This window comes from Myotis yumanensis, unplaced genomic scaffold (assembly GCF_028538775.1).
Source record: "Myotis yumanensis isolate MYYU_CA2020_CCGP unplaced genomic scaffold, mMyoYum1.0.hap1 SCAF_1, whole genome shotgun sequence".
In the NCBI taxonomy this organism is placed as follows: domain Eukaryota; kingdom Metazoa; phylum Chordata; class Mammalia; order Chiroptera; family Vespertilionidae; genus Myotis; species Myotis yumanensis.
In genome coordinates this window covers 61,768,108-61,793,990 of record NW_027223752.1, presented here as the reverse complement: position 1 = coordinate 61,793,990, position 25,883 = coordinate 61,768,108, and the positions used below count along the sequence as shown (strand labels likewise).

Sequence of the window (25,883 nt, the reverse complement as noted above, 5' to 3'; positions counted from 1 at the left end):
GCAGGGGGCAGCAGGCTAAAGCCAGGACTTGTCTGCTCCATCAGATTCAGGTGGGAAAAGTCACCCAAACCTGTCACCACTCCAGCTATTTGATCCCTCCCTCCCACCAATGTGTTTTTATTGATTTCAGAGAGAGGAAGGGAGAAGGAGAGAGGGACAAAAACATCAACGATGACAGTCTGCAATCCGGGCATGTGCCCTGACCGGGAATCGAATCAGTGACCTCCTGGTTTACAGGTTGACGCTCAATCGCTGAGCCATACCAGCCGGGCCACCTATTTGCTTTTTTAGCAGAGCTAGCTGTCCAGGACAGAGTCCTGCTTCCCCATGCATCTGCTGCCTGGAGTCCTTCTAGAGTCAGCAAATAACATAATTCCGTTAACCTCTCATCTCCAGGTAAATCTCCATAGCTGCAGCCCAGGAGAGGGGAATCCATTGGAACCTGTGGTCACAGGAGGGCAGAGGCTGCCGGACCTGGGACGGTGGAACACGATCAACCAAAACTTATGGCTGCTTCCCCCGTGCTAAGCCCACATGTGTTAGTATCTTCCGGAGCCTCACAGCAACTATGGGAGGTCCGAACCATTTATTATCTCTAGTTTACAAATGAGGCTCAGAGATGAAGAGACTGGTCCAAGGTTACCCTGACAGTAAGTGGTGGAGCTGGGATTAGAGCCAGTGGGGGTGGGGCCTAGGGATGGTATTGGAGGAGACCAGGTGTGGCCCAGGTATTCCTCAGCACAGGTTGGGGGAAAATCAGAAAATCATACGTAAGTCCTCACTTGACTTCATCCACAGGTTCTCTGACTTTAAGTGAAACGACTTATGATGAAGCCAATTTTACCATAGTCTAATGCTATAAATAGGAGTTACGTTCCTAGCATCTCATCAACATTATAGTGAAGCTACTTTATTGGAGGACTTGCCGTATCAGCTTTCACTTTGCATGGCCCTTCAGACAGCCCTTTTTATGTGATTCCAGACTATCTTAGTTCTCACAGACTTTGTCTTCTTTCTCTTTTGTTTTGTTAATCCTCACCTGAGGATATTTTTTCTATTGATTTTTAGATAGAGTGCAAGGGAGAGAGAGCAAGAGGGAGGGAAGGAGGAGGGGGGAGAGAGTGAAAGAGAGAGAGAAAGAGAGAGGTGAGAGAGACACACTGATTGGTTGCCTCCCAAAAGCACTCAGACCAGGACCAAGGATAGAACCTGAAACCCAGGTAGGTACATGCCCTTGATCGCTCCCGGCCTGTGCTCCAACCACTGGGCACACTGACCAGGGCTGTCTTCTCTCTTTTGTTCTGTGTACAGGCTACACCTGAGACAGATAGGTGAGCTGAGACTCCTCAATGAATGAATACGTTTTCATACTCCTATGATACTTGTATTGTTGTCTTGCTGGCCATTCATGCTTGCATGCATACATTCTCCGCAGCACAGGTTCAAGTTTTTTGATGCTTACAGGAAGGGACACTCACCACCTGACCCTTCCCTCCACAAAGCTCTTTCTCTGCACTGCAGCTTCAAAGGAACCAGTGCGAAGAGAAGCTGCTGTCTTGCACCTGCTTGTCTAGTCAGTAACAAAAGGTCATGTGACTTTTCTGAAAGATTAGCTCAGAAATTCTGATTTTTTGTTGTTGTCCTCACCCAAGGATATTTTTTCATTGATTTTTAGAAAGAGTATAAGGGAGGGGAAGAGACCGAGAGAAACATTGATGTGAGAGAGATACATCGATTGGTTGCCTTCCACATGCACCCCGACCAGTGCCAGGGATCGAACCTGCAACTGAGGCACATGCCCTTGCTCAGATCAGAACTAGGACCCTTCAGTCCATGGGCTGAAGTTCTATCTACTGATCCAAACCAGCTAGGGCAGAGATTCTGATTTTTAAATTCCTAAACTCCAGTTAATGTCTGATCCATTGGAATTTTATTGCATTAGCACCCCTCATCTTGAAGAGCCCCTCAACAGTTTGGACCCCAATAATTAGAAATATATGATATTGATGCCCTAGTTATGATGTTGATTCTAGAAGACAAAACAAATGACACACCTGATGAATTACATGCTTATTATGCACTATTTTCTCATATAAGCCTACTATGAATTGTAAATCTTAGTTTCATGATCCAATTTCTTTAATTAATAGCTGTGCAAAATACCTCATAATATTCACAGCAATTAAAAGTTATAAAATGGAATTCCTTCCAAAATAACCTACAATTTTGATTTTGCACTGTCAGCAGACATTTTCCGCAAGTAATTGCAGATTAGTGGTTTGCATTTCTGGAAAGTTGTCTGTAGAGTCCAATTGTAAATGCTATTCTCCCAGTGACATGCATTACACAACTAGCCTTACAAGGGTCTCCCAGGAGCTTGAGAGGACAGCCCTTGAAAGGAAAACCATGATCTTCAAGGATCTTGACACTGACTCCAACCACCTTTCCCATCTCATTTCCCACTACTGCCCAGCCACTACCCCACTGATCCACACCACTCAGAAGTCAGTCCTTAATACATGTGAACTTTCACGGCCCCATTCCTTTGCACAAGTTGTCCCCCCCCCCTCCCCCCCCCACCAAGATGTCTTTCCTTCTCTTTTTTGTCCACGTAAAAAGTTCCCTATGTAATCAAGACCCAGCTTAAGCATCTCATTTTCTGCTAAGCCTTCTCTCTCTCCTCTCCTGTCCAGAGCCGCTCTCTCCTGTGCTCATAGAGCCCCCTGGATAATTAGTTACTTACTTACCCATCTCTCTCACTAGATCATAAGATCCATAAGAGTATACCATGGATTATTTCTTTGGCATATTCAGCATCCTTGCTGCATATATAAACTGGATGTGGCCCCATAGAAAACGGAGACACCCAAGACACAAGTCTTTATCTTTTGAAAATGTATACATAAGAATGCAGTACACATTTTCCTTAATCCTTATTACTTTGGATAATTATTGTGAAGTTATTTGATGGCACTCTGGGGGATATTTCTGAATTGTTATTGACAAGGCAGTGAAAGGGGCTGAGACCTTGTAAAGAAAGCTGAAGGGCCCTAACCAGTTTGGCTCAGTGGATAGAGCGTTGGCCTGCGGACTGAAGGGTCCCAGGTTCAATTCCGGTCAAGGGCATGTACCTTGGTTGCAGACACATCCCCAGTAGGGGGTATGTAGGAGGCGGCTGATCGATGTTTCTCTCTCATTGATGTTTCTAACTCTCTATCCCTCTCCCTTCCTCTCTGTAAAAAATTGATATATATATATATATATATATATATATGAAAGCTGAAGGTTCAGAGGGGCTGAATTTGGGCTGGGACATTTAAATGGGCTTGGAATAGGGCAACCAGCCCCTCCTAGATGAGGTGCCCAGGTCTGGGGTCACTGGGTCCCAGGAGGCAGGGGGTTGCTTTCTGTGTCTGTCCTTGCTAATGCTGGGTGGTGATTGGTCCATATATACCTTAGTCAAATATAGAATTGATAAAATTTATGGATAATGTTAGCAAATAACCACACAGAGTCTGTGTGGTGGAAATCATACAATAAATTAACAAGATGACCCCCGGGAAATAGTTTTGCGGAAAATCAAGTTTAAGGGATAAAGGACATAGGTAAAGACCCATTTATAGATAAGAAGAAATTATATACCATTTGTTTCTTCTTCTTCTAGTGACTGTCATGTCATTGGAGTTTTTGAATTGGTGAGGGTGACATTCCTTCCCCCAGACTTCACAGCTAGACTGAATTCTGCAGTGGGAGAGGCTGGAGGGACCCTCACAGTTCTCATCCGTGTCTATGAATTGGAAACCCCTGAGATTTTTGAAACCTCCCCAAGTGATCCAAACACATATCCAAAGCTGAGAACCTCAACTCTAAATCAGTGCTTCTCCAACTTGAACTTTCAAAAACTGGAACCCCTTGGGGATCTTGTTACGATGAAGATTCTGATTCAGCAGGTTTGGGTGGCGCTCCCAAGTGTTGCCCAGCTGCTGGTCCAGCGCCCTCCTCTGAGTAACCAGTGTCCAGAGTGTCCAAAATGCACAGAACGCCTTCCTATCGCCACTAAATTAGACTCTCGGAGAGTGGGATTCCCCCCCACACACTTTAACCAGCTTCCCGCCCAGGGAATTTAGAGGCCGAATTTAGAGCCATTTTCTCCTAGGCTAATAGTTCAAAACTTGCCAAGATCCAAAGAATCACACCCCACACTTGTCAGAAACGCAGATGGATTGAATTAGAATTTTAGGAATGGCCAGGGAATCTACTCTAAGAGGAGAACTAGGTAATGGCTCTGATTTCAGGCCTAGGAAAGGCTGCTTGCTGCAGTTGGGGAAGGTCCAGGTAACTCTCCGCCCTCTCTCCACAATGAAATGGTCACTGTCAAATGCAGCTCCAGTGACTGTCATAGACAGTCCATGGGGTTCAATGCTGGAGGCGAGAGTTTTGTTCTGATTCTGAGGAGAGAGGAAGTTGGGTGAGAACAGGGGGAAAGGGTCAGATTTTCACCCTGTGAGGTTGTCAACACTAACAGAGCTTCCTCCATCTTCAGTTTGCTGCACGTGTCTACAGGGAGGTGTGGGGGCTGTGGAACGGGAGAGCACCCCGACCCCAGCAAGGGCACTTCCACCCTCTCCCCCTTCCTCTTGGCTGGTACCTGGAGGAGAAACAAAGACTGGAGGGTCTGTTTACTTTCACAGCTACACCTTTGCACCCATGCTGCGACAACAGAACCCCTTATCAGTCTGCACTGGCCCTGTTTTGTGTGTTGTATTTCGAATATGTTGAAAGTATCATGTTACGTAATAATACGTGGGCACATGGGTAGACGCATATATCTATATCATAAAGCCACGCTGCATATTCCAGGCTGTGCTTCTCAAACTCTAGCCTGCATTAGAATCACTTAAGAGCTTGTGAAAACAGATTCCTGGGTTCTATGCCAGAGTCTGAGTCGGTAGGATTTCTAACAAGGCCCCAAGTGAGGCCTGGATGTATATGTGTGGGAAGAATGCAGATGAGTCCTATCTAAAAATATTTCAGCAGGTTTGTTTATTTTATGGGTATGGGCTAAGCAATTTTGAAAGTATTTTAGATGTATTATTTAATTGAGTAGATGAGTAAATGCATGTTATAAGAGAGAGAGAGAGAGAGAGAGAGAGAGAGAGAGAGAGAGATGTTATTGGGTGCCAGATTCTCACTATGGAGGAAGCGACATATAAATATGGAATGGGGAAAGGCAAGAAAAAATCCTATGGGGATATATAGCAATGGAATGTGGAGGTACTGGTGCGAACTCATAATTTTTAAAATACTGTACATGCATAAGCCCTAGCCAGTTTGACTCAGTGGATAGAGTCAGCTTGCAGACTGAAGGGTCTCAGGTTCGATTCCGGTCAAGGGCATATGATCAGGTTGTGAGCTCAATCCCCAGGAGAGGGCATGCAGGAGGCAGCCAGTCAATGATTCTCTCTTATTATTGATATTTCTCTCTCTCTCTCCCTCTCCCTTACTCTCTAAAATCAATAAAAATATATAAGAATTTAAAAAATAAAATATGTGCATAAGCATATTTATGTGCACATGTACATTATGTATGTATCAGTGTGTATGAACATTTGTGTGTGTGTGTACATATGCATGCTTATTTTTCCTGATTTGTCTGAGAGGGCCAAAAAACAAAGTCACACTAGAAGCCCTGAACACACCTAGTTGTCCTGATCTTCTTGTCTCTAATACCATACCCCACCAAAATAAACCAGGGCTCATCAAAGAAGGGGCAAATTCTAGGGTTGGGGCAACAGATGAACTTGAAATGTCTTGTTATAATGCCAGAAAGTAAAAAAAAAAAAAAAAAAAAAAAAAAAAAAGTTGGAAAAACACAGGAGCGGGATTAAATCTGGGACAACTTGAGCACTGAAATAGTGAAGTATAGTAATGAATTATAAACCACTGGGGGGAAAAGGAATGCATGAGTCTACACCAATAATAAATGCATATGTAAATGAGAAGGAAGGGGACTCTTGATTACAGTAAAAAGATGAGAGCTGACTGTTAAATGGTCAGAAGTATTGGAGATGGAAAATCATTTTGAAACCATTGTGATAACGATTAGATCAGGCAAGAATCAATAGTTGCTAAACCAATGGGGAATTTTGATGATGAGGAGGAGATTTGCATGGTTTTAAAGAGTATCCCCAAAGACTGCTTATTAGTTGTAAGGGACGGGGGGGAAAGCCCCAGTGATTATACAGTGGAGAAAGCAGACAACACCGTGACTGGATGATCAAAATGAACTCTCCAGTAAATAAGGAACAGACAGACTTCATGGGCCTCCAAATGAGATCCCCAGGGAAGGACACACCTCACCATGCAGCTTTCTGGGCAAGAATCATCTCAATCTAACTGAGGAAACATCAGATAAACACAAAACGGGAAGTATCTTTTCTAAAAAGTGGAGATTGTATTCTTCAAACATGTCAACACTATAAAAGGTAAAGAAAAGCTGTGGTAGGGCGGGGGGGGAAAAAAAGGACACTTATGTAATAAATACCCTTTGTAATACTTTTAGCGAAAAATATAAAAAAAAAAAAAGCTGTGGAACTGTTTCAGATTAAAGAAAAAAGAAGATCTATGACAAACTAATATTTGACTGGAGGATAACAATGCCATGGAAGACTTTACTGGGTCCACTGACAAAGGTCAACAGTGGCTACGGAAGGGAATGCCCCTACCCTTAGAAATACACTCAAGATATAATTTACCCTCCACTGGTGCATATAGAAATTCAGGAAGAGAGAGAGAGAGAGAGAGAGAGAGAGAGAGAATGTGAACAAGCCAATGATAAAGCAGGTAGGGCAATATGTTAACAATCGGTCAAAGAATATATGGATGTTCTTTTACTATTTTATTTTTATACCATTGGAAACTGTGAAATAATTTCCAAATAAAATTATTTAAAATCATGTTTTTGAATAATATTTAATGACATTGACCTGGCTGGGTAGCTCAGTTGGTTACAGCATCATCCTGATACACCACGGTTGTGTGTTTAATTCCCATCAGGGCACATACATGAGTCAACCAATGACTGCATAAATAAGTGGAAAAACACATTGATGTTTCTCTCTCCCTTCCTCTCTCTCTTTCTAAATCAATTAATTTTTTTTTATTTTAATGACATCAAGATATGTTCAGTTGTAAATTCTCTATGAGCTCAATTTTGTGAAAATTAAAAAAATGTATTTTATTTATGTACTTTTAAAAAGCTGGAAGGAAACAAACCAACATATAAGCAGGCATGATCTTTGGGTTATGAAATTATAAATGATTTGATTCTGTTGTTTATAATGTTTCATATCTTCCAAAGTCCTACACTGAGCAAGTATTACTTCAATAATTAGAGAAAAAATAGCTTTCAAAGAGGAAAGTAATATTTCAGTAAAGTTTTATGTATAATGTTGCTGACATTAGTAAAAGCAAAAACAAAACAAAACCAAAATCCTGAAATCACTGAAATCTCCAATGATGGGGAAAGTTGTTGGAGAGGTTGTGTAAATCATGATACTAAAATACTATAAAGTCATACAAATTTATGTTTACCCAATCAATTTATGGGCCAATCTAAGTGCACCCAAATAAGGGACTGATTAAAATATAGCATAGCTGTAAAACAGAAAATGGGTAGGTTTTCTGACGTGGAGCACTCTGCTGATTCCAAATTGTGAAACTCTATCTCTACATATATGTTGAATTAATGGATGCTACTTATGAGGTATTTGGGAGTGGGCAGGGATGGTGGAATTACCAGGGATTTTTATCGTCTCCATTCTTCTGCTTCGTCTTCCTTTTTTAGAGAAAGTGGGACAGAAGGGGAGAGAGAGAGGAGAGAGAAACATCGATGTGAGAGACACATCAGTTGGTTGCCTCCTGCATTGGCCTGGCCAGGGCCAGGGATCAAGCCTGCAACCGAGGCTCGGACCCTTGCCCATGACTCTAACGCATGATCCTTCAGTCTGCAGGCCAATGCTCCAACCACTGAGCCAAACTAGCCAGGAGCTCCATTATTCTTTTACGTATTTTCAAATATTCTACCATAAATTTAATAACATGGAATTTTTAAATTTAAAATGTTACAAAATAATATGTATGCATCATCTCATTGAAGAAAGATTAGAAGGATATTCACAACAAAAGGTGGGTATCTCTGTGTGGGGGTGTTATGAGTGTTTCTTGTCTTCTTTTTAAAAAAATATATTTTTATTGATTTTAGAGAGGAAGAGAGAGAGAGAGATAGAAACATCAATGATGAGAGATCATTAGGGAATTGAGCCCACAACCTGGGCATGTGCCCATGACTGAAATCGAACCTGGGACCCTTCAGTCCGCAGGCCAATGCTCTATCCACTGAGCCAAACCTGCTAGGGCTTGTCTTCTTTTTTCTTGATTAGTATATTATACTGTTACAAGAATAAGTTACTTTTTAGAAAGCATTGAAGTAAAATTTAAAAATAAGATACAAGATGTTGGACATGGTAAGTATGCAAAAATGGTAAAAAAAATTTAGTAGGGCTATGTCAGACAAAAGCAGGATCCAACATTATATATACATAATATAATAATTCACTCATTGGAAAAAAAAAAAACCTTCACCCTTGTGTTGAAGGCCCTAAAGTGACATAGTAGTTGTGTCTGGGTATTGCATTACTTTAAAATAGAGAGGCTGGTGGTAGATAGAATATCCTATATAATAAAAGCCTAATATGCTAAGTGATTAATTGTTCAACCAATCAAAGCGTAATGTGCTAATGATATGCTAAGGCCACTCAACTGCTCGCTGACATGCACTGATCACCAGGGGGCAGACCTCTGACCGGTAGGCTAGCTTGCTGCTGGGGTCCGGCTGATCAGGACTGAGCAAGATGGGCAGACACACCCTGGAGCCCTCCCGTGGTCCCTCCCTGGCTGGCCAACCTCTCGTGTCCCTCCCTGGCCCTGATCGTGCACTGGTGGGGTCCCTCAGCCTGGCCTGCACCCTCTCGCAATCCGGGACCCCTTGGGGGATGCTGGAGAGCCAGTTTTGGCGATCCCACAGGCCAGGCAGAGGGACACCACTGGTGCATGAATTCGTGCACCAGGCCTCTAGTATTTTTATAAGCTTAAGTTTTGGACCACTTTGGTATATTGAGTTGACTTTCATAAAAGAGCTGGATTAAGGGGACAGCCATTGAAACACCTGAGACCATTTTCAGCATACCCAGAAGGGCATTCACCCTGTGCGAATCCTTTAATTTCAATGCTCAGTTAATAGCAGTGGGTAGCACTTTGTCAGGCATGTATATATATTTCCAGGAAGGCAACTGTCAGTCAAAAGAGCAGAATTTTGTAAGAGGAAGCAAGAGCCATTCACTATTTCCCCCAGAGTGTTATTGTCTGGGAGATGGAAGAAGACCTTGATTATTTTTTTTAAATATGCGCACGCACACACACTTGAAAAGCCCTATCTCCGAAGAATACACAAGAAAATGCTAACAGGAATTGTTCTAGGGAAGGGGGACTGCGTAACTAGGTCATTGGTTTGGAGGAACATGTTTTTTTCCCTCTGTATACCTTTTTATGCTGTTTAACTTTTAAAAAATGATGTGCCCATAGCAGGTACTCAAAAATAAATATCTATTTATTAAAAACAATTTTAAAAAATTGAGGTTTGTGAGCAATCATGAAAACAACTAGAATAAAGCAAAATTTTCTTTTGTATGAGAAGATGCTTGACTTTGGGCCATCCCAAAGTGATCTGAAAGTGATGAAAACCAAGACTTGCCAACACTTGTCTGTCCTTATATCGTCTCTCCTGTTGTCTTCATTTATAGACAGAAGACTCCTGACCCACAGTTACTGGGTACTGCTTCTGTTTCTCTACCAGCAGGAATGGATTGGGACTAACCTTTACCCTAGTTCTTCATGGTTATTGTGTTCCCAACAGCTGACTGTTGGCTAGAATCAGAGGGTCCATCACTGCCCACCAACACTGGGCAGTGAAAACCAGACCTCAAGGGCCGAGTCCACAATCTTCCTCATGAGCATCATACTAACATCATTAAGTAACATATTCTGGTGAATCATATATACTTGAATTTACATATCAAATCTGTGCAGAGGTGACAGATTGAGAGTGTGGACTATTCTGAAATGTTATAACTTTATATTTACATCACCACAGCCATTCTATGGCTAAAGGTGTACCCAAGCACCCAGCTACCCACGAAAGAACCACAGGGGTCGGTTCCTCTTCCTTTTTCACTCTCCACAATGACTTCTGGATTTTACTTTTGAAATGTCCCTCAAATTCTGCCCACCCATTTTCTCCACTTGTGTTGACAATGACATATAATCAGACCCTCATAGCTAGTCCCCTGCTACTGCCTCTTCTCCCATTATCTCCTACTCAAGCTTGTTTTCAAAAGAACAAGTCTCAAAACTTCATTCCACAAGAAAAACAACTTCGTTTAGCTCCTCCTCGTATAGGCCCAAATCCTTTAGACCGCACAGATACACTGGGTTCTTTGTAGTCGCTTTTTCAGCCTTCTTTCCACTTTCCTTACCTGCTCCCACAGAACTTGATTCCTACCAGGATCATAGCATTCATCAGAGACACTGTAAGTATTTATTAACCGACATCCTCCCTGCCATCTCCTGCAGGATTTGACACATCGTTCCTCTTTTCAGCTCCAGCACTTATCCCAAGTTCCAGCACACAGAAGGCACCCGAGGCCAGGCCCATAGGAGGCACCCAGTCAATGTTTTGGTGAGTGAAGGAAAATAGAACTTTTGGATGATGTGATAAGACCCTCCATGGAGCATCTCAGACTTGAATTTGCACATGAATCTCCTGGGGATCTTGTCAAGATGCAGATTCAGATTCAGTAGGTCTGGGATGGAACCTGAGAGTCTGCACTTCTCTGCAAGCTCCCTGAGAAGGCCGGTGCTGCTGTGTGGGAACCACACTTTCAGTGGGGAGGACCAAAAGAACAGTGATAATTTTTTAGATTGAGGAGAGTATGGAAACAATTATTCCTACAGGAATCTTGAATTTGTGAGTAAATTTTTATCTCAAAAGAGATAAAAAGAAGTGAAATATTATATAATGATAAATAACATTATGTATTATGTAATAATAATATTATACAGGGTGGGGCAAAAGTAGGTTTGCCATAATTAATAAATAATAATAAAAGAATAAGAGTTTATTTTTGTTTTATTATTTAACTATGGTATTATTTTCCCTATGAACTGTGAACCTACTTTTGCCCATCCCTGTATTTAAGCTATGGAATGATAGGTTATTTTAGAAAAAAGGTAAAATAAATAATAAAGGGGCAAAAATAAAAATCATTTTCTTGCGCTAGCCAGTTTGGCTCAGTGGATAGAGCATCGGCCTGCGAACTGAAAGGTCTCAGGTTCGATTCTGGTCAAGGGCACATGCCTGGGTTGTGGGCTCGATCCCCAGTGTGGGGCTGCCTCTATCCCCAGTGTGGGGCATGCAGGAGGCAGCCAATCAATGATTCTCTCTCATCATTGATGTTTCTCTCTCTCTCTCCCTCTTCCTTTCTCTCCGAAATCAATAAAAAATACATTTTTTAAAAAGTCATTTTCTCTTAAATTCCCAATGTCAATATTCTAATTCTCAACTTGGAGTTATATTAGGATCATGTGGGAGGCTTTTTAACCAACATGTATTCTCCCTGACCTCTCTTCCACCAATCGGATTTGCTCCCCTAGAAATATGAAAACCTCTGCCCACCCCTGACCACCATTGAAAGCCACAGCCTCAGAGAAGGCTTCTGTTATCGTCGGCAGGGGATTGTGCCACTCAGCTGTGCCAGGAAATGAACAGGCCTCCAGATCAGTGATAATCCAGATCCAAGAAACCTGCAAAGGGATTTCCGGCCAGGGCTTCCCCCCATGCTATTGTTCCCTCTGCCTGGAAGCCTCTTGCTTGGTTTCTGATCCAAGTCCTACTCATCTTCCAGATCTCCAAAAATGTCACTTCATCGTCCCCTGAACCTCTTCTCAGCACAAACGACCAAGAAGAAGGATATGGATAGTGACTTATCTCTCTTCCCCACTAGACTGTGAGTTGCAAGGGACTAGTCCGCTGTACACACTATCCCCAGGACTAAGCACAAGTGCTGCTATAACAGCTGCTCAGACGAATAAAGAATGTCCCCTCTTTCCATATCTAATGACATTTCCTCTTTCAATTTGTACTAAATAGGCCAAATATAATTGTGGGGTTTGTTTGGTTTGGGGAACCAGACAAAAACAATCATTCTACTCCCCAATGTTAAAATTAAGTAACCTATCGTATTGCCTACAAAACAATATGCATCATATACTTAAGACAGGAAGCATAATAACAAAATAAATATCTGTGACGGCAGCACTCAACAAAAGAACTAGAACATCAGCTGCCATGTGAACCTACAAGGGTGTTCTCTCCTCCGATCACCTGGCTTTCTCCTACCAGATGTAACCACGCTCCTGAATCTGTATTCATTATTCATTTGTTTTTTTAAAACCATACTTATGTATCTGCCAACAATAATTATTTGGCATTGCTTGCTTTTGATGTTTGTAAAAATGGTATTGTTCTGGTATGATCTTCTACATCTTGTTGTTGTGGTGGTTTTTTTTTTAAGCAACATTGTTCTTAAGACTCAACTATGCTGTTGTGTATAGCTGTGGCTCATTCATTTTCATCACAGGATACTACTATATTATATAAATACATCACAATTTATTTTTTATTTTATTTATCTATTTATTTAAATATCTTGTGACATCTTTGTTTATTTATTTTCCTCGCCCGAGGACATGTTTATTGATTTTAGAGAGAGAAGAAGGGAGAAACATTGATGTGAGAGAGAAACATCAATCAGTTGCCTTCCTGTACTCCCCCGGACGGAGGTTTGAACCTGGGTATGTGCTCTGATCGGGGATTGAACTAACAATGATGCATGGGATGATGCTCTAACCAACTGAGCCATCCAGCCAGGGCCATCACAATTTATTTATGCATTCCTTATCAGTGAACATTTGGGCTGTTTTTCTTCTTCTTTTTTCTTCTAATGAACAATGTTGATAACAGTTTTGCACGCATTTCCAGGAACATCTGTAAATTTATTTTGAGTATATACCAAAGAGTTGGAATTTCTGGATAGGAGTAGGTTCAGGTTTATAAGATAATGTCACAACTATCTTTTGAAGTAACAGTGCCAATTTACATTCTCACCAGCAGTGTATGACTTCCTGGTGATCCATAGCCTTGCCAACAGCTTGTACTATTAGGACCCAGGAACTGCAATCTCAAACTGCAGCATTTTTGTGCTAAAAGGCAGCTCTCCTGACTGGATGGACTGTTTCCTCCTGGCCATCTGACAGGAGAGCCTGGTTCTGAGACTCTGCCCAAGAGATGGCCCCTGGGCCTTACATCCTGCTGAATCCTGACTTTGGGACAGAGCACTGAACTGAGAAAACAGACTTTGCTGTGGATGTGCAGTCACCAAAGAAGGTAATCGATCATAGAATGTGAGACCTGGAAGCACCCTAAGGCCAAATCCTTCATTCTACATTTAAGGGGACTGAGGCCCAGAAAGGTTCAAAGACTTGACAAGTTCTCAGAGCTAATTAGTGCAAGAACCTGTCTCCAGGGCTTTGATTTTTACTCCGGGGTTTAAAAATGTTTGTTTGTTTTAGTAATCTAAGGTGGCATAACATGTTCTATTAAATTAATAATGACTCTAAATATTCAAATAGCTTCCCATTTATTTTTAAAAGGTGGTGGTTTGACTTAATTGACTGATACATTTGATAACATTAGCTTCTTTGCGTATGAAGTCAACAGGGTAATACTGAATTTCAATGAGATAAGGGCAATCTCCACAATTATGGTTTTCAATATGCAAATTTAATAGTGTTGAAAGACACCCATCTCCTGGGGAAAAGAATCCCCAATTTTCTGACTGACCATTTTTGTTTCTGATCACCTCCCCCCCAACCCCCACCCCCACCTCCACCCCAGGGAAATGCTAGGCACTGCCTTAAGAAGCCGTTTTGTAAGGAAGGCTAGCTTCAAATTTAATAAGTTTCAATTCACCCTACTCTTCTGAGCACCCATAATTAAGCTATGGCAAGAGGCTGGGAACTATGTGCACATTATGGCAAAATAGTCTCAGTAACTTGACGGCTTATAGTCTCATCTCACATGGCTTTACATGTGAATGTAGAAAAACACTGAAGAGGGACCAATTTGCAGCTGAGTGCACCTAATAATTAAACAGAGCGTGATCCTGTGCAAAGGAATCTGTCTCCAGGCATCAAAGGCAGTAAAGTGGAACTAGGGAGGGGGAGAAGGACCGCTTACTAGCAAGGGTGTTTGTGTGAGGGAATGTGGTTCAGAAGCCTGCAGTGGACATTTTAACTCAGGAACGACCCACCCTCCAATGCAGACAGACACACTTCCCTTACTCATCCCTACCCCAAGAATTTATTTACCATTTTAACATATCTTTTGGTTTAACAATGTCTATAGGCTGACAAGAAAAGATTTCTGTGGGCCCATCCCTCTTTTAGCATCAGGAAAAAACTCAGGAGTTGTTTATTGCTGTGGGGTGGGAAAGAACACCAAGTAACTTTGGGAGGAATGCTGAGCAAACGGTACTGAGGTACTCCTGGTTCAGGTTTTCCTCTTCGCAGTCATTTTAATCAGCACTTCCCCTATTTAATGAGCTTGTAGTGCCATTACATAATCACCCAGCTCACTAGATTAATGATGAAAAGAGGAACTGATTTTTCCAGTTGCATCATTTGAAGTAAATGTTAACTTTCTTTCTGAGTCCTTAGTTAACCGCATTAGTGTGACAAATATGTCTTTGTCTAGCATAAGTAATTAGAATTTAATCACTTTAACTGCATCTTAATTACCCCAAATGAATTGAAGGGACATTTAATAGCAAAGATTAAATTGCCTTAATGAACGATTTTTGTGACTCCATCAATACTTGAATCGCGTTAGCCACTCCTCTCACGCACTTTACCTGAAGTGAGCACGGGGGCCACTAGGTGGCGCGCTTCGCTGGTTTATTTATTTGATTTCCCCCACTGATCTGTTTTAGAAGACAACAGGAAAGAAAGAGAAAAGCACATAGTTTATCGTGTTCCTTTGACAGTCCCTCTTTGGGACTATGAGCTCATCACCAGATGTGAAAACGAAAGCAGTGATTTCAGCAACTCGATTCTGAGTGCCCTATGGCATATGCGAAGGGAGCTGAGAAACACATGGATAACTGGAAACACACAGTATTTGATGGGAATTGTAAGTTGCCCTCTGGATGATTGCCAACATATATACAGAGTTTTAGTCAATTCATTATTTTTTAGAGCAGAGTCCTAAACTATGAATAATAGGCAAGCTTTGGAATAGCAAGGCTGGCGTTGATGTGAAGCCAAGAAATGTAATTGCTGTGCAAGTGCAGATCAGAAGACCAATGCCTGAAAGTATGGGAGGTTTGGGCATTTGGGCCCTCCTCCAGGCATGGGTCCCAGTGGGCCAGTCCTACCCACAGAACACATCTAATGAGATGGGTCTTGCCCATCAATAATTGTTTAAGTGAACAAATGGACAGGGAGACTGGGGTTCCACATCTAGCTCTGTTACTGCCTTACATTCCCTCTGGCTGCTTCTTCAAAAGAGAGCAACAGAAAGTCTCTCTGGTAAGTCCTGAGTAAAAAGGAAATACGAAGTTTCCATAAGTAACTCTCCTTGAGAGTCCCAGAGAGAAGACGCACCCTTTAACTTCAAGACCTTTATTATGCAGAGACTTTCTAGATTGGGTGTTTGTGACAGAGAATCAGACATTTCTGCACTCGGGGCCCATGACCTGGAAGACCTGTACTAGTAATAGAGGCACAAGGAGGAGGGCAAGAGGGTTCTGGGCCATGGCTGGGAAGCCTGAGTTCCATGCATCAGTGATTTCCAGCTGTGCTACCTCAGGTAAGTTATTTAATCTCATTGTACAGAGAAACAGGGTAAGTGTGGTAACTAGCACATAAACTAGTGGTCCCCAAATTTTGCTGCGCATTGAAATCACCTCAAACTCTTAAAAATCCCAATGCCCAGATCATGCCCTATAGCAATTATAACAGACTATCTAAGGTTGTAGCCAGGAATCATTTTTTTAAAAAAATCACTAAGTGATTCCAATAATTAGCACAATTTGGGAGCCACTGGCATAGACAATGAATATTCAATGAGAACATCTCTCTGCCTAGCATGTATCTGGCAAACAGAAAGTGCACAGCAGACATAAGCTCCTTCCTTCTCAATTGCCATGAAAATCTGATGGGTTGTACTTCAGGGTCTGGTTCTGTTCAGCTGTTGTCTTATCAAAGTGTCTCACCTAAATGAGAAGAAAATTTCTAGAAGCTAATTTGTTCCAACTTTATGATAATATAATCTCTCCTGGGGGAAATATAACGTGATCACTTTATAGACCCTGTGATAAAACACAAGTCTTTGTTCATATAAAAATAATCAGATTGTCTTGTGATTGGTCATCTCACCCAATCCTATCATTTCAGGAGGAAATAAAGCTTCATTAATATTAACATATGTGTGTTGAAAGTAAAAACCTATACAAATATATTGATAGGAGGCAGGAATTTATAATTGTTCCCTAAATTTATTCACATTACAAATGAGTCTTTTTCTTGTTACTGAACTCTTTCCATGTGGAAATAATAAAGCTCTTCTCCCAAATGTGTTTATTCTTCTTATTCAAATAGATACATAATGAAATTGTATTTAATGAATACTTGTTGAATGCTTTTATCCAGAATTATAAGAAATCTACCCTCTAATTACCATGATTTCATTAAGAGCCTCTTTCTGTTGCTACCCTAGGGGATTTTTCAATTTTACCAAAAGAGTGGAAATTCTACTGTTTTAACAGGGTCTGCAGTGAAACTAGTCATTTCTCACCCAATCCAACAAGGCTTCTTGGTTAATTTAAACATTAAGTTGGTGTTTATTCTGATATGTGGAGTTTACCAAAAACCACTGAGCACTGTTACTTGAAGGGCAAGTCTTCTAACTATGGATTCTGAGGAGCAAGACACCAAGAACCTCCCTGCTAATTACCTACCTTCATCGGATTTCAGGATTTTCTTTCCTTCACGGAAATCAACAATAAATCTTACTGATATACGTTGTAAGAACTGTTTCTTTTGAGAACTTTGGGTAGCAGTGTCTGTTTGATTAGCTGAATTCACCACAAATGTGGAAATGATGACATCAAAACAGCCCGTGTAACCACCTCTTTAAAGACCTCGTAGATTAGAGATGACTATAGATTTTCCCCAGCATGGATCAAAGGGACTGAATTGAACGTTTTAGCTTAATGATCCAACCCCTGACACACCCATAGGGACTCGAATTCCGATTTTATAAGCAGGTGTGCTCTCAGACGCACACAGAAAGCTGCTAGAGAGGGAGGTAAAGATCAACCACCTGATCGACGAGAATAGGTTTGATCTTTCCGATTACTTGATTGTGGTGGTGTATATTTCTGGCGGGCTCTTACGATCTCTTACAAACGTCTGAATATTAGCTGTTAGTTTTCCTTTTCTCACTCTATCTCTTCAAAGACATCCCTGCCACCTTCCAGGGGCGACAAGAAACTGGATCTACCAGGCTGCACGCAGGCAGGGCCCTGTCCAGGGTCCTGACGCTGCACCAAGGCTCCAAGCCAGTGGGCCTGCAGGCGCCCTTTCACCCACTCAACAAGGGACCAAACAAAGACCTCCAAGCTCAAGGCCTCCGAGCAGCCTCCCAACTTCCGTCAGTTAGCTGGAAGGGGAAACAATAAAACAAAGGAACCCTTAACCCGCCCTCCAGGTCCTACAGCCCTCAGCCCCAACCTCCTTCTTCAGACACAGAGTCACCTTCTCTACTCTTTCCCTGAGCTCCTCAAATAAAAACATGCCAGCAAAAGTATCATTCGGCTAGAAAATCCAGACTCGCATCTTGTTTGGATAGGTTAGAGTTGGTGTGTACTTTGGGGGATGGGATGGCAATGTTGTGTCTCTCTGGGGTAATATTAAAGCATTGTTGGGGACCAAGACAGATTCACTAGCTATCCTTTTCTTCCTCCTCCACATCCTCTTCCTCTCAAAATAGTTACCGTTTGTGAAATCCCTGGGACAGCTCCGTAGCAGGTTGAACCACGGAGGATTGCTGGGCGCCAGGCCCGCCGCCCGCAGGGGGCGCGCGCAGCTATCGCAGCACAGCCCGGCCGCTACCCAGGGAAGGCGAGCCCAAAGGGAGCGCGCCCACGGCTGGAAGCTTGAAGATAAAGTCGCGCCCTGGGTTTTCAGTCACTCTGAGGCTACGAACACAACCTGCGATGGGATGGCACAGTCCGTCCCAATTGCCGGTTGCAAAGCAGCGACGGCAGGGCTGGGTCTCTAGTGACCACAGCAGCCCTGGGCCAGGCGGGTCGCTCAGGCCAAACCCATCATCCCCCTGGCGATTCCAAGGGGCTCGGGGCTGCACCGCTGGCAGGACAGCCGGTGGCCCTTTGAACAGGCCCAGGTGTTTACTTATCTCAGGTGGCCATCCTCGATAAGCTGACACCTGAGTCGCTACACAATAACCGTCAGGCCTCCTCAAGCCCCCAGAGCAGGTCTCCCCCGACCCTAGTCAAACCACGTGCACACTTCCTACCGCCCCCCCGCCCCCTCCTTTCTCTCCTCACCCGGGTGTTTGTGCTCCCTGGTGGGGACAGCAAGAGGAAACTTTTGTCCCATATCCTCGAGGGTTCAGACATGGGCTGCAAGAAAGGCTCACTTAGAACCTTCTGCCAACTGTCCCCAAGAGCCAGGCCTTTTGGTTTCCTGCTGAGCTGGTGTGTGTGGGGTCTCCGGCCACCACTGGGCCTGGGGGTGGGGTGGGGGCAATCGCCCTCTGACTACTGGCCCAGTCCCCAGCCACTCTGGGAGGAGGCCCTCCAGGCTTTCGGAAGAGACACTCCTCACGGGATTCGAGCCCAGCCGCCACCGGCCGCACCCGCCAGCCCTTTGTTCCAGTGGCAGCTTGCTGCGAGCAGCTGCACTGCGCGGGAGACCTGGGGCGCGAAAGAACAAATTCACTTGGTGCCTTCTCTTCCCACTCTACCACTCAGGCGCTCTCCCAGCTCCAGCTCCCCACACCCAGTCCCGGCTGTTCTCCGGGCTCCGGCCAGCGGGAGTCTTTGAGGATTGGGGAAGTGGGGTTCCCAGAGCCAGCACCTTGGCCCCAGGCTCTCCTGCTTGGCTCCCGTGGCCCCAGGAAGCAAGAGGACAGTTGAAATGTCACCCACCAGGATAAATATTAACAAAAAGCAAATGAACTTGCGCAGGGGCCTGTTATCAATCAACCAGGCCGCAAGGCCACTTACGGCAAACACAGTCCAGGTTGGCCCCGGCCAGACTTTCTCATGGCCACCTCCTGGCCTGATCCCCCTCCCCCCCCCCCCCCCCCCAGGCCCTTTTCTAAGTCACTCTGAAACAAATTCTGGACAGGAAGGGGGCGCAGTCCGGTTCCGGAGACCCTGCCGGCTCCGGAGGTTTCCTTGCCTCCAGGTACCAAAGGGTCCGAGTGGCCCAGCACACACCCCTGCCCGAATCCTGGGCCTGCAGGCCTCGCCTCCCAGGTCCCGGGTGCTGCGCCAGCTGGCGGGTGCGCTTTGCAGCCTCTTCCTGCGCTGGCAGCTCCCCTAGTGTGCTGGACGCCTTCTGGAATCTTTAATTGGAAACTAATCTCCTCGCATCTTAATAGGCGCCGGCGTCAGAGGCGGGGCACACACCCACCCTCACAGCCAAGACCTCCCACCCCCACCTGGGACGAGGAGCGGCGCGAATCTGGTTGTGCTGCACTTTAATGGGGCAGCAGCAAGTATTGCATTGAGGGAACATATATTGATTTTTAAAAGGTAGTTAATTTGGTGAGAATTTCCTCCTGTCTCCCTCCCGTCTTCCACCAGCAGATGTAATTTCCTAAGGAGAAGGCACCTCCCCAAACACGTAGCCACGTGTGGAGGGCTTGATTCTCAGCAAACTGCTGGGAGCCTAGGGTACAAGGAGGGGCACAGAGAAACCACTCTCCTGCCACCGATGGAACCGACCACGGCGGGCCCAGCCTCGAATGGGGTAGGGACTAGGTTGACGGGTCTTTGAGTGCAACAGCGAGCACAGCTGCAAGGAGCTTCCGGGTGCCTGGGAAGTGGTGGTGGGGAGGAGGCAACAGTGTTGCACAGCTGCAACCAACATGCCCTGAAACCCATTTTGTGTCTCCTGCAAAGCCCAGTCGAGATCACTGAGAGGGTTCAGGAAACGACCTCGCTTTTGTTTTTTTATAAATAACAACGCTAACAGAACGCCTCATCGTTCTTCAGTGACTTAAAAGTAGATCGTGGCTTTTGCAGCAACATGGTATTGCTCCCGGTTCCCTCCGCACCAGACCGTATCCCAGCCCTCCCCACCGCGTTAATTAAGCTAAAGAAAGGGAAATGAAAGGGTCAACGCTCCATCCCTCCATCCGGGTTTTAGGATGCGGAGGCCGTTTGGGATTAGGGGTTCAAACGTGTGTCCTACCAGAGTCTCCAACCTCCCCGCCCCCCCCCCCAAAAAAAAGACCACATGCCTGGGGCGGAGAATGACACGGCACAGGCTGCTGGATACCAGGCAGGCGCCCACTCGATAGCCTCCTCGGCTCCAGGAGCCTCAGCCAGCACGCTGCCCTGGCCTCCCGTGTGCGGGTCGCAGCATTCGGGCTTCCCCTCAACAGCACTGGGGTGCTCAGGCATGGAGATCAGAGGGCGCTCACGCGGGACAGGGCCCAAGACCGGGTTTCCTGGGCTCGGGGATCGTCTCTGAACAAAACCTGAGAGTCTGTCCTTCCAGGCGGCAACAGGAGGCAATGAGGGAGGAAGGGTCATTGAAGGCCCGAGCAAGCGCCTTCACGGGGTGGCGGGTGGGGGACGGGTTCCCCGGGGGCACCCCTCCTTTTCCACCAACCCTCCACCCCCACCTCCGCCGGCCTGTGCGGGTACTGCCCGGGTAAAAGGTCCCGAAGCCCGGCTGGAGTCTGGCGCAGGCGTGTGAAAAGGCACTGATCACCTTAGGCACCCGCATTAGTGGAGCTGCCCGGGAGTGGGGCAGCCGTTTCTCCACCCTCCCTGGAACTTCAGCGGCTCTCAGGTCGCAGTCAGCCGCAGGGGCAGTGGAGGGGCGGGGGAGGGCGATACGGTGGCAGCACACGAGGCTAGCGAGCGGAATCGCGGGAGCCTAGAGGGCACCCAGTCAGCCTCTTCCTTCCTGTCTCCCTACCCCTGTCTCCCCTGCGCGGGGTCTTTGCTTGGAGCGCAGGAGCGCGGGGCTGAGGCTCAGCAAGCGGGTCGCTCGGGAGGGCAGGCCAGAAACGCCCAGAACCGAAGATTGCTGTGCGTCGCCTCCAGGCTGGAGTCGCGGGCTCGCGGGCATGCCAGCACCTGCCTCCCTCTAGCTTCTCATTGGCCCGCACGAGGTGGGGGAGGGGGGCTCTGGCCTCTGGCTTTGATTTTAGTCTGTGAAACTGCTCAGTGCCCCCGGCTCTGAGCGGATTGACTGTCTCTCGTTCTCCAGGGACGAATTAATGGAGAACGATCAGTTAATTAACAAACCCGCATACCGGCTTTTACCTTTCTCTTCGCCAGGACTCAGGCCATGGCGCCGGGGCTAAAATTGGGGGTGGGGTGGGGGTTGTGGGGGGGATGAACCCAGGAGTAACTCAGCTCAGCCCGGGTCTCATCAAACCGAGTCCGCCCAAGGCTACCCGTGGCTCTACTTCCCCTCGTGTCCTCCGCCCTCGGAGGTCGCAGAATCCGCACGAAATCCTCTGTGCCGTTCAGGCTGGGTTCAGCTGTTCCCTCGGCTAGTCCGCCCGCCGGAGCCTCGTCCTCACCGTGGCCGAAAGAGGCGAGGGGAGCTAGGCACCATGTCTGTGCAGCGCCGCCGAGACCTTCCCGCGAAACTCCGAAACGCTTCGGGGTTTCGGGTCCGGGAGACCTTTGCTCGCAGACTCGGGGGCCATTTCCACACCCCCGCCCTTCCCTGCATTGGGATTTAGACGAAACATCATGCAAAGGGATACAATGAAAATGAGAAGTCCTAAGCGAGTAAGCAGCGCAGGCTGCCTCCGGGCTGACCAGGACCTCCGCACCGTCCGTCTCCCTCTTCCTTCCACAGCCCGCGGCAAGTCCGCGCTTCCACCCACCGCCTCGCGGCTGTAGAACCTTCTGCCCTAACTCTGACTGCGGCCCCCCCCCCCCCCGCCCCTATAGAGTTAATGCGGGACGGGGGGTTACCGCAGCGAGTTCAGATCAACATTGGCAGGCAGCTCCAGCCCAAGTGTCCAACCGAGAAGCGCCGCACAGACTGTGTCTCCCCAGGTGAGGGGGGCGTTCTCCGCCTCGGGCAGTTCGGGCTGCCCGCGCTGTCTCCCAGCACAAACGCGCCCCGCAGTCGCAGAGACCGCAGCACTCAGCCCTCAGAGCCTCCCACAGCCCAACGCACCAAGTCCTGGAGGAGGCGGTCTGCTGTCTGGAGCCCCGTACCGGCTCTTCCAGGCCCAAGGCCCCCATCCCGGGGAAAGGAGGAGGGGTGACGAGGCCCAGTCCTCTCTCCTTCCCGCCCTCCCTCGGTTCCTGGGCGTCCCCATCCCTTCTATCCCCGCGCGCCCAACTCCTTGACGCGCTCACCTGCTAAGCGGAGCGCAGACATGCGTTGGAACTCCGGCTCCTGCAGCCACTTCCACATCCTCCGGAACGTCTCCCGGCCAGACTTGAGTTTGCTCCAGGGTTTGGGGTTGCGCAGCAGGTCCGAGAGGGTCCCCTGGGAGCGGCAGAGCACCCTCTGAGCGAAGATGGCCTGTGGGATGCTGTAGCGCTTGAGTTCGGTGGTGATGCGCTGTGCCACCTCTTTGGTATTGATCTCTTCCATTTGTCCTGAATTACTCCCATTGCTGACCTGCGCACCGGTCACGGAAGGGTTGGGCTCCCGGGCTGTGCCCAGGAGCTGCCCGTGGCCCTGGGCGTTCAGGTGGGCGTGGGGGTGGTGCGGAGGGAGGCCGTTGATGGGAACCATGCCGGCCGAGGTGGGCGTGAGGTGCTGCTCCCCGTGACGGCCGAGCATGGCCGGATGGTGGGCTTCGAAGCCGTTGGGGGTGAGCATCTTGTCGGTGGGCATGGTGGCGCCAGGGTGAGCATAGTGGGGGAGCCCTTGCTGGGAGTTGTGGATGCTGCCCAGACCGGAACCAGAGAGGGGCGAGAGGCTCTGGCCCATGCCAGCCACGTCCTTGTGGTAGGGGGTATAGAGGTTATTCATGGAGGCCAGCCCTCGCTCGTCCCGCATGAGCGTGAAGCTACCGCTCACGTTGCCCGCCAGGCGCTGGTGGTGGTGCGGGTGGTGGTGGTGATGGTGGTGGTGGTGGTGGTGATGGTGGGGAAACTTGTCCGAGACGGTGGAGATGGGCGGCAGCGGCTGCAGAGGGGTCAAGGTGGTGTAGGTGGTGGGCATGCTCATACCTGGGGGAGTCTCGCAGGCCATGGTCATCGTGGGGTGAAGGGGGCCGGCCAGGCTGTGCTCAGGGGCCCGGTGGTGGTGGTGGTATTCGCCGCCGCCGCCGCCGCCGCCGTCCAGCAGGGACGCCATGCCCATGGAGCGTGGGTGCGCGGGGGGCAGGTGGCTACCGCGGTGCGCCACGGAGCTTCGCGCGTGGGGACTGCCACCCAGCAGGTCGGCAGGGGCGGGCACTGGTTCATGGCTCACCCCGTGCAGCTCGCCGATCGCCTCCATGGTCAGCTGCGCATTCATCGTGATCCGGGCGAGCGGGCGGCGGACACAACATCGATGAGGCCGGACAGAGGAGGCGAAGGGCGCACGGAGTCCGGTCTTCACATCGGCTGCCGGCGACTGTTGCCTTCCTTGCTTCCTTCCTTTTCCTCTCACTGTGGGGCTCTGTCTCCCTCTCTATGAATCGCCTTCCCTCTTGCCCCCACCTTTTCCTCTGCGTTCTCTTTTTTTTAATATTAATTTTCAAAAAGGATCCTCACCGTTGGGTGAGCGCTGTGTCCCCAGCCTCCTCGCCCCTGGCCCCCTCTCGCCCCTCTCTTTCTTAGAATTGTGAGGTCCCCGGCTCCCCTGACGCAGCCCGCGCGCCTTCCGCGGCTGCTGCCTGCCCGCGCCGCTGGCCAGCTCGAGCCATGGCTGGGTTACTGTTGCAGACTCTGTGGCCGCGGTGCTGCCGCCGCTGCCGCCGCCGCCGCCGCCGCCGCGGCCCGCCCTCCCGCCCGCTGGGCGCAGCGCGCAGGCGCGCGGCTCGGCCCCGCCCCCTTGGCCCCCGCGCGCGCCGCCCGTGACGTCCCCGTACAAATGTAGGAGGGGGTCCTGCGTCTCACCGGTGGCGCCGAGTGGCCGGATTTGCGGCGCGCACGTGGGAAGGCCCAGGACACAGAGAGACCTGGGGCCGCCGCCACAACCCCGGGGGACTCGCGTCCCTCTCGGCTCCCAGGCTGGGGGTGGGGGGCGCTCTCCTCCCAGCCCCCGGCTGCGCTGGCTGGGCTTTCCTCCCGGGTGGTGCGCTGAAGAGCCGTCGGCGCTCTCTCCAGCTGCTGCCTCCCGGCGCAGTTTGCCCGGGATGCTGAGGCTGCCACCACTCCCACCACCCTGGCCCACTAAGCTTTATTTTCCGGAGGGCTTCGGGGAGTCCACGTTTTCCCCATCCGCAGGGAACAAATAGCTTAAAGGCTTCGGTCAGCTCTGTGGCTATTGACCCAGAAAGCTCGGACCTCCTTGTTACTCCTCTGCCCACCCCTCTCTCCTCTTCCACGATGTGGGAGAGGAGCGCTCGGTGCCAAGAGTCCCAGCCCGGCCCATACCTGGCTGTCTCCTGCCGGCTGGTTCCTCCTCTGGCTCGGCTGACAATTAAGTCGGCGCGTCTGCTTCCGAAGTCGTGTGTGTTTGTGTGTGTGTGTGTGTGTGTGTGTGTGTTGGGGGCGGGGAGTGCCCTGCTGGGTTCCCAGGTTAACTTCTGGGTGCTGGTGGCCGCCGAGGCGCAGGCCGTTCCTGTGACTTCTTCTCGGCCCTCCTGGTAAAGCGCCCAGAAGCCACTGCTTGCGGGAAGGACTGATACCCGCAGAGTGGACCAGGCGCTCGGGTCTCTGCTCGGCCCCGCAAGGACGCCCTTTTCCCAGCGTCCGCGTGAGAAGCCTCCAGATTTGAAAATCAATTCAGCTTCGGGCGTAATTGTCCGCTTCTCACAATCACTCTCCAATCTGGAATCGAACTTGGTCCTTGGGCCTGGTGGGGACGCGTGGGGCGGCCCCCAGTGTGGGATGTACACCCGGCCGCCACATGCCGCGGCTTTCTTTCATTTACAAAGGAAAGAAAAAAAAATCTGCAACAAAAGGCAGAGCCGTGTCCGCTTAGGTGCTTTCATCCCTCAGAGAAAGGACAGATGTGCCCATTGTCAGGCTCTTGGCAGTTACGACCGGGTCAGCGCCAAGCCTCAGCCCCGGGCGAAAGGTGGTCACAATGGGAGCCTGCCTCTCAAAGCCTGGGTATCTGGGCCAGGATATGGAATAAAGTGTGTGTGGCCTGCACTGGTCCAAACTCAAATTGTACTTCCCTTTGCTGGGATACCTGGTCAGAGCCCACCAGAGGTGTTTCTACTGAAAATGCTCCCAGACCCCAGGAGACATCAGGGCTGGGATGGAAGTAGCAGAGGTGACTGGTTCCCCTAGGGCCTAGGCTAGGCAAAA

The 25,883-nt window shown here is 48.0% G+C and overlaps 1 protein-coding gene across 1 annotated transcript in view; it reads right to left on the bottom strand.

Annotated features, from left to right (window-relative positions):
* ONECUT1 (one cut homeobox 1) overlaps positions 1-24,201 on the bottom strand; it is a 47,433-nt gene extending 23,232 nt beyond the window's left edge. Inside the window, exon 1 of the mRNA XM_070422494.1 lies at positions 22,824-24,201. Within this exon, the coding sequence (XP_070278595.1) occupies positions 22,824-23,937 (1,114 nt within the window). The 5' untranslated portion in view covers positions 23,938-24,201. The remainder of the gene's footprint in view (positions 1-22,823) is intronic.
* Between the last annotated feature and the right edge of the window lie 1,682 nt (positions 24,202-25,883).